Source organism: Corylus avellana, chromosome 4 (genome assembly GCF_965113065.1).
Source record: "Corylus avellana chromosome 4, dhCorAvel1.hap1.2, whole genome shotgun sequence".
Classification (NCBI taxonomy): Eukaryota; Viridiplantae; Streptophyta; class Magnoliopsida; order Fagales; family Betulaceae; genus Corylus; species Corylus avellana.
The window spans coordinates 32,375,459-32,383,981 of record NC_142493.1 but is presented as its reverse complement, the minus strand read 5'-3'; the positions used below and the strand labels follow the sequence as shown (position 1 = coordinate 32,383,981).

The 8,523-nt window shown below is 36.9% G+C and overlaps 1 protein-coding gene across 2 annotated transcripts; it reads right to left on the bottom strand.

Annotated features, from left to right (window-relative positions):
• Positions 1 to 3,446: 3,446 nt before the first annotated feature.
• On the bottom strand, positions 3,447 to 8,259 carry LOC132179212 (NAD(P)-linked oxidoreductase superfamily protein). 2 transcript variants are annotated; one of them, XM_059591880.2, is made up of 2 exons: positions 7,593 to 8,259; positions 3,447 to 3,672 (listed from the first exon to the last, which is right to left on the bottom strand). In XM_059591880.2, the coding sequence occupies exon 1, from the start codon at positions 8,213 to 8,215 to the stop codon at positions 7,610 to 7,612; it is 606 nt and encodes a 201-aa protein (XP_059447863.1). In that variant the 5' UTR covers positions 8,216 to 8,259; the 3' UTR covers positions 3,447 to 3,672; positions 7,593 to 7,609. The 2 variants fall into 2 exon arrangements, with proteins under 2 accessions (XP_059447863.1, XP_059447864.1); XM_059591881.2 differs by lacking the exon at positions 3,447 to 3,672 and adding an exon at positions 4,217 to 4,334.
• Positions 8,260 to 8,523: the final 264 nt, after the last annotated feature.

Here is an 8,523-nt window from a genome sequence, read left to right as displayed (position 1 = left end):
AACGAAGAAAGAATGTGTAATTAAAGATGTGCTCAAATGGGACACGGCATGCCACTACTTGAATTTCCCGCTAACACAATGGATTGGGTTTTCTCGATTGATATTAAAATGGTCTTAAAGTATCCGATAGACAGTCTAACAAAGAAAGTGCACTAATTAATTAGTGAATTCTACTTGAGATCAGTAGGGTTTACGTGTTTTTTTACGCGACTACTAAAAGCTAACATAAATTCAACACGAAATTAACAAATTATATATACTCGAAGAATGGACGATTCGAACTCGATATGGTGGTGCCAAAATGGTGCCCTTGCGAAATGGTAAAGAATTTTTCACGAATGGCAAATTGATCAAGATAGAATTTATATATGCAAAGATCGAGTTAATGTATTGAGAGCATACTGTTACATTGATATTTAGAAAGTTGATATTAATATTTATGGAATTAAGGGGGGGGGTCTCATAGCCTGCAAAGTGGCAAAGAGAGCTCTCAGGTTGTATCACATTCTGTCAATTATATTACTAATTAAATGGCGGGTCTATCTCTTTAGCATCATTCAATAAAGATGCGTTTACAGATCGAACTGGGCGGGCATGCAGGAGTACTAGTGATCCCTAGCTCTGCCTTGTGACTTGACACCACCTCTTCCTCTTTGTGATATATCCTTCCCCCGAAAGTCACACTTCCCTGTCATTCTGCTTTTTCTGAGGAAACCAAATAAATAAATGACAGAAAAAAAGATGGGAATTACAGCAAGATAGTCAAAAGTCTCAATGAAGCAGTGTAACCCCAGCTTAGTTCCTTTTTCATGACCTGAGGCGCCTGAGGGTTGGTCCATTTTTCTCCTTTTCTTTTTCTCTGCCCGAGTCTCTCAGTCTAGGAATATTATTGACGACTACTAATGAGATGAGCAAAGCATAGGAATATATTAACACCAAGCATGGGATATGTCAGTCATGCAGCTGGGCTTTCATCCCAACCGTTTGATCTCCAAATATCTTTGCTTTATTGAAGATCATTTTCTGTGCTGAGATGAAGAGGGTCCATTGTCCAAGCTAGGTTCCTCCCACTAGGAAAGAAAGAAAAAAATTAAAGGGGGCAACAGTTTTTTGTTACTTATTTTTTTGGGGTCACTCTTGAATTGTCACAGCCTCCAAAGTGTCTTTATTTTGCTACTCATCATTCTATGTACTTGCAACATGAGGAGTGACTAAACTGGTGGATTTACTAAGCAATTTATAAGTATTATAATTTATACATATATATTGATCAGAAACTTCGGGGAAGGTCTCTAGCTATGAGCAGGAGGATATATATCAATATATGCACCTCCCTCGTGGCCCACTTGATCGTACACAAAAAAATCCTGTCCAAAGAGGATGGTGATCGATCAAGAGGGAGAATACAATTTTAAGATGCTATATAGGGTATATAGGAATAGGCCTATCAAGCTCACAAGGGTAAGAGAAGATTAGCTGTAATGGACGATTACTTACTTTTACAGGGAAACTTCATCATTTTTTGTCAGATTCTATTAGAGAAAGAGAAAATGTAAATATATATTAATATATATGTATATCATTGAAATAGCAAGATGGTTTTGATTGAGCTTTTAACTGAAGTTCATGTACTGTCTTGTAAATGATTTACTTACAAAGCTCCATGGGACCCCAACCACCACTCCATGACAGAACAAAGTTGAAAGCTCGTGTTAGTGTACTTTTTCTCCACTGCAAATCTCCTCTCCTTTTTTTTTTTTTTTTTCATTGGCTTTGAAGCTAGAACTAAAACGGAGCCAGGGCCGCAACCCCATGTGTCACATGTTATTATGGTGCCCTTAAACTTCCTTTTTAAAAAAAAAAAAAAAAAAAAAAAAACCCTTTACTAGTTCAAGGTAAGTGAGCCGTATATAAATGGTATAATAAATTGTAAATTTGTTCAAAATTTGACAATTTTCGTAAACATAAAAAGCTAAAAAAAACTATGAGAATTATTCAAAATTGAATTGGAATTTATTATTAGGACCCAATTCTATATATATATATAGAGAGAGAGAGAGAGAGAGAGAGAGAGAGAGCGCCAAGGAAGAGGGGTACCGTAAAACCCAGAAATGGAGCCATGGGGTAAATGGGCCAGGAGAGCGTCGTCACGTCTAATCTAACCTTATCAACAATTAATTTGGGCCCCATCTATTTGCTCAGGCATGGGCCAAGCTATCCCATTTCCTTGGTCTGAATTTTCTTTTTAAAATTTCTGGGACCAGAGGCTAACTTCACAACGGAATTAACTGGAATTGGGCCGCATGGTTTCATTTCATGGTATAGTTCTGCAGGGAGATATTAAATAAACGCAGCGTTTCAATTCATTTTTTTAAGATTTTAAATTTAACTTTTAAGTCCTTCAGATATTTCAATTTTTCGTTTCAGTCATTCCATCTGTAATATTGTACGATTTCTTATGTGACATTAATGCCTTTTAATGCCACACCAACATTTTTGCAACATCAATTTTTAAAAAAAAATAATTTTTTTATTAGAAGTTTAACTTTTTTTTAGAAAAAAAAAAAAGAAAAAGGAATGTATCAGCCACCCCAGATCTATGCAAGGGAGGAGTGCCACCCTTAAGTGGTTGAGCAAGCCACCTAGTGGCAGAGCCAGACAATAGATATTGGAGGTACCGCTAAATTTTTTTTTTAGGGTGACGAGTTGTAACTTGTATAAGTAGAAAAGAAAAAAAAAAAAAAAAAAAGGATGCCGTGGAACTTAGGTAGGAAAACAGCAAAATAAATAAATAAAAAAATAAAAAATTTAAAACTTTGGGCTGCCGTGGCTCCACCACTGAGGCCACCCCCCTCCTTTGCAGGAATGTAAGGGTGGCTCAACTGGCTCTCATTTTTTAGGAAAAAAAATATATATCTCCTTTTTTAAGAATTAAATTGATGGGGGCAAAAATGCTAATGTTGGTATTATCGAATTTTAATGCTAAATCAGCATTTTTAAACAATTTTGAACATAAAGGTTAAAATGATAAAAAAAATAATAATAATTAAAAAAAAAAAAAAAAAGGGAAAAACTCAAGAACTTAAAATTCAAATTTTCTCCAAAAAGTAAGTTGAGATGCAACATTTACTAATAGAGTAAATTAGGATTAATTATACCATGTCCCCTTAAACTACTACCCTATTTGCACTTACATATTAAATTACGACTCCTTATGAAATACCACTTTATTACTAGTTGGTACGTGAGTCAGATCTGAGAATTAAATATGGATAAAAATGCATCATGTGCCTCACATGCGACAGTTGTCCATTCATTTAAAAAAAAATGCCCCCATTTTGGTATATCAAATGTCAAAATTACCTTGACTTATAGGTTTGATGTAAAATAATGTTGGTTCACCAAAATACCCATTCTAGATGTAGTAAATTAGAAAGATTCCCAAATGTAATTGAAAATCATTAATTAAGCACTTTACTTGAAAGACAATATTACATATACGAAACACATCAGTTTAAAAAACTCCGCACAACAGGGGGTTGGTCGTGCATGCATTCACGACAAGGCCACCTCTTGCATCCATAAGTCACCCCCTTTCATGCGACTTTACACCTATCTTGAAAGAGATGTGGGCCACGTAGTCGCCCCACAGGGGTGCATACACTCGCTTCTCTACAAATATTAGATACCAATATCTCTTAGATATATATGTTTTTTGTTTGCTCATAACAAAGTAACAATTTGGGAAAGCAAATTGCAATGAGTCGTATTTTAAAAATGTAAGTGCAAATGGATTGTACTATTTTTTTTATATGATTGCAAAAAGATAGAGTAAGATTCGAATTAGTAATTTTCGTAGACAGTTGAACTACCATTTAAAGTATATTGCAATCCTAATTTAACAATATAATATTCTACTAGTGTTCAAAATTAAGAGTTTGAGTTATAAATGTAACAAACATAATATCGAATATAAAAGATAATATATTCGTTTTCTGGTAAATAAATTATTAAAAAATAGAAGGAAAAAAAAAAAAAAAAGGAACTAGAAAACTCTATAAGACCTTTGACATTTGGTATAAATTCAGTTTTTCCTAAATAAAAAGTACATAAAATAAAAATTCCTGGTCCAAAATTTTCCTGAATATTCATGGATAAGTTTCTGTCTCTTTATCCAAACAGATGAATGTAAGGAATAGAGCATGAATACAAAAACTTCGTGGATAAGATGTGATTTTCAGGCAAAAAACTGATCCACATCCGATCGTGGGCCAATTGTTGGACTTGGAGCCCAAAATGTCGAGGGTGAGTCATATGGGGTATCTGAATAATTTCTGATAAAGATTGGGAATTGATTAGATTCGTCTTCGACCATTTGACCCTACAAAATACAAAATACATGCATGGGGGCACCCAGAGGCAGAAATTAAACAACTGAGAGCGACTGCCAATAACTTCTTTTGAATGGGGGGAAAAAGAAAGAAAGAAAGAAAAAATGAATATTCATTTGGCATAGTTGTTCGTTGCCTTGGATGTGTGAGGGCTGCATTATGGATGAAAGCTTTGATTTCAAATTTAAAACATTTGGCATCCTCTGTTTCAAGTGCTAAAACAGAGCTTCTGTTTTCTCTTTTGGTCTGGACTCTTTTGTTCCAAAATAGCTGACAAAAGATACAATGAAAATGTTGCGCTTGTGTCCCAAATTTAATGTATTTTTCTAACTCAAAAGCTTCAAAAGCTATACATATTGTAAATGGAACAAACAACAGGTCACAACGTATAATATTCATGTATTTGACTAGAGGAAGATCAAAAATTGAGATCTCTCTTGAGACAAGGGAGACTTTATAAGTGATTCATGTATCTTTTAGCCAGAATCGCTTGACTAACTCAATGTTAAATACTGTTCCCCTGTCTTTTACCCAATTCTTCTAAACAAGTTTTGCAACCAAATCATCTCCTTGCTAGCTTAAGTAATTGCAACATTTGCAGCTACTGTAGTGAAAAGAGCTACAATCTTCTATAACTGAAGACCCAACTCATTGTTGTACCACCCACCCAAACTATATACATATCTAGTATTACTTATTCTACTGTCAACATCACCAGCTAGATCTAAGTCAACATAAACCTGCAGTATCATTGATCTCGTCAATGTTTCACTCTGCCGTAAGCATATCATCCACATACAAGAGCAAAATAATATAATTGTTGTCAAACCTCTTGATATAACAATGATCTATCTGGCAATTTGTGAAGCCACTCCTACACATTGAACCATCAAACTTTTTATACCATTATATTGGGGCTTGTTTCAAACCATAGAAGCTCTTTTTTAGCTTTCATACACGGTTACCCGGTACTTCAAATCCCTGTAATTGCTTCATGTAAATATCCTCCTCCAAATCACCATGGAGGAAAGCAGATTTTAGATCTAACCGCTCAAGATCAAGATGCAAGTCCTCTGCAGCCACAATTCTCAAGATTAATCTGATTGTAATTAGCTTCACAATTGGAGAGAAAGAGAAAATCTTGTGTAGTCAAAACCTTCCTTCCGTTGAAAGCCCTTCACAATCAATTTGCCTTTGTAAAGCTTGCTGCCATCATGTTCTTCTTTGATCCTATAAACCCACTTGTTATGTAAAGCCTAAGGTAACAACGTCAATTCCCATGTCTAATTTAACATAGTGATTTCATTTCAGCCCACATGTTTGACTCCCACTTGAACGAATTTTCAACCTACAATGCTTCATTATAACATTCCAGTTCACCACCATCAGACAACAATAGATAATACAAAGAGGGAGAATACCGTTGTATAGGTTTACAGACTCTAGAGGGTCATCTAAGCTCAGTCGTAGGTGTGTTTAGTTCCCACTGGTGGAACCACAGTGTTTGGACTGCTCTAAATTTTGTTTTGCACATCAGTCCCATAAATATCGTCTAACTCAACATACTCATGCTTTTCAACATGAGTACCTACATTCTTATTATATGATGTTGACCTATCCTTGTACATCACCTTTTAATTGAATATAAAATTTCTTCTTTTAATGATTTTTCTATTTTCATCATCTTAGAATCGATAACCAAACTCATCACTGTCATACCCAATAAAAGTGCATTTGTTAAACTTTGGATCAAGTTTACTTCTAGCATCGAAATCAATATGCAGGTATGAAATACAGCCGAAAACTTTCAAATGTGAAAGATTTACCTCCTCTCTAAGTCACCTAAGATAATCGTCCATCCAAAAGAACAGATGGTCCATGGTTGATTAGATATGCAATAATGTTAACTGCATCAGCCCAAAACGTCATCGGCAATCCAGCATGAATCCTCATGCTTCAGGAACGCTCATTAAGAGTTCTATTTATGTGTTCTGCAATGCTATTCTGTTGCGGGGTCCCTAGAATAGTTTACTCTATTTTGATTTCATTAATATATCATCATACTCCCCTCCATTATTAGATCTCAAACATTTTATTTTCAAACTTGCCTCATTCTCAATCATAGCATTCCACTTCTTAAAAAGTGTCAAAAAAAAAAAAAAAAATTATTTTCAGAAAATAAAGCTATACCTTCGATGCAGATAACGTAGTATGATGAGCCTCTAGAGATGAAACTGGAGCAGGCCCCTACACACCTGTATGAACTAGTTCTAATTTTTCTGCATTGGGTGTTTTGCTGGCCTTTGAAAAACTATACCCTCTTCCGTTTCCTGACGATACAGTCCTCACATAAACCAAGCTTTATTGATTTCATACATGATAAATTTACCCTTCGACAGAGGTACCATCATTCCCTTTTCACTCATATGTCCAAGCTTACGGTGCAACAAATTTGAATCTATACCTGCATCAACAACTGCTACAACGTTCTTGGTGTTTGTCGTCATATAAAGAGTACCTGTCTTGTTTCCACGAGCCACAACCATTACCCTTACCCATCAAGCTAACCCACTGAAATCAAGTTTCTTTTCAGTCCAGGAACTTGTCTGACATTCAGGATTTTTCTATGTAGCTCCATTTGGCAATCTATTCGATCATTACCCTTGCCCACTGTATTCAAAGGCTCATAATCAGCTAGATAATCCTTCCCAAAATCACCATTAGTATAGCTCTCCGTGATTTCCTGGTGGCGTGGAAACTAGAATCCATGATTCTATAGGACTGTCAACACTTAAAATTAGAGCATCTTGAATCTCATATGTCATCGTGACATTTACTGATTCTTTGCTCTATATCTTACCAAATATACTTCTTGGTTCGGTCATTCTTATTCAAAATTAATGTTAAGTAAATGATGCAAGAGGTTATAATTTTCATTTGCCAGAAAGAGAAGCACATGCACCAATTCAATGTAACGATTATAAACATATAAAATTCCAACTTATCCAGAAGATGATATCCACTACAAAAATAAATGGGAGAGGTCTATTATAATCACAAAAGAATTCCCATTTTATCAATTACACAAAAGGCCAAAGTAAATTAAATAAAAAAGAAGGCCATATAATCATCACAAAACGAATTCCCACCAATTATTTTCATAAGAGGCAGATTGCTATGTTAGCCACAAAATTTACATACCTGAAAAGAAAAGGGGATCACTCTCGCCCACCACTACTGAACCCTTTAGGCCCTTGTTCCTTCAAAACCACTGGCTTCTCAGCCATAGCGAGGCAGTACTTGGCAATCTCTCTGAACTTAGGCACGCTTCTAAGGTCCACCTTGGTGCCGTCCTTCAGAGTGATGACAATGTCGCCCCATTCACCGATGAAACGAGGCACTACCTGGACATCCTTGATCACATTGTACGAAAAATCACTCCTATCCTGACCCGTCAATCCCGAAATCACTGACACTCGCAGGTTGGTGAACCTGTACCTCAAATTGAATGCCCTTGAAACCGCTGCCAAAGTCAAAGGTAGCCAAAGCAGAGTGAAACCCAGAAGAAGGTTGGCTAGAAGATCACCGTAGTGGGCTCCACCGTCGAAGAATATGGTCTCTTCGGCGGGCCTTTTGGAGGTGGAGGCCGGGATGGTGGGCTTGTTGGTTGGGGAGGAGACGTGGAGCTTGGTTATTGGTCTGTGGTTTTTGGAAGCGAAGCCAGGGATGGGTAGTTTGGAGAAGAAGTGGAGGGATTGGTGCGTTAGAGAGGTGGTGGTGGTGGCGGTGGCGGGTGAGAGAATTGGGGTGGTGGAGGCAGCCATTGGGGTTATCCGTTGGAAGATGATCAGGAGAAGGAGAGTGGTCGGGTCAGGTGTGTGGAAGTTGAAATAGTGCTTTTGAGTTTTCTGTGTTTCTATTGGCTGGACAGGGAAGGTGGGGGCCACTAAGGAAGCTAGGCCTTTCCTGGGCAACATTTGGCCACGTGGCGAACTCAAAGCTCACCAGATGGTTCATGTGGTTGGATTCTCACCCGAATCCAGAATGGTCGTCACTTAAAGCCCAAACCATCTTGGGCTGGAAAGATCCGCCGTTTTGGGCTCCAATGTTCTGTTGTTTACCCAAAGCTAGC

Excerpts from the sequence above, each read along its gene's own strand:
- LOC132179212 (XM_059591880.2), bottom strand. The coding sequence starts at position 8,215 with ATGGCTGCCTCCACCACCCCAATTCTCTCACCCGCCACCGCCACCACC.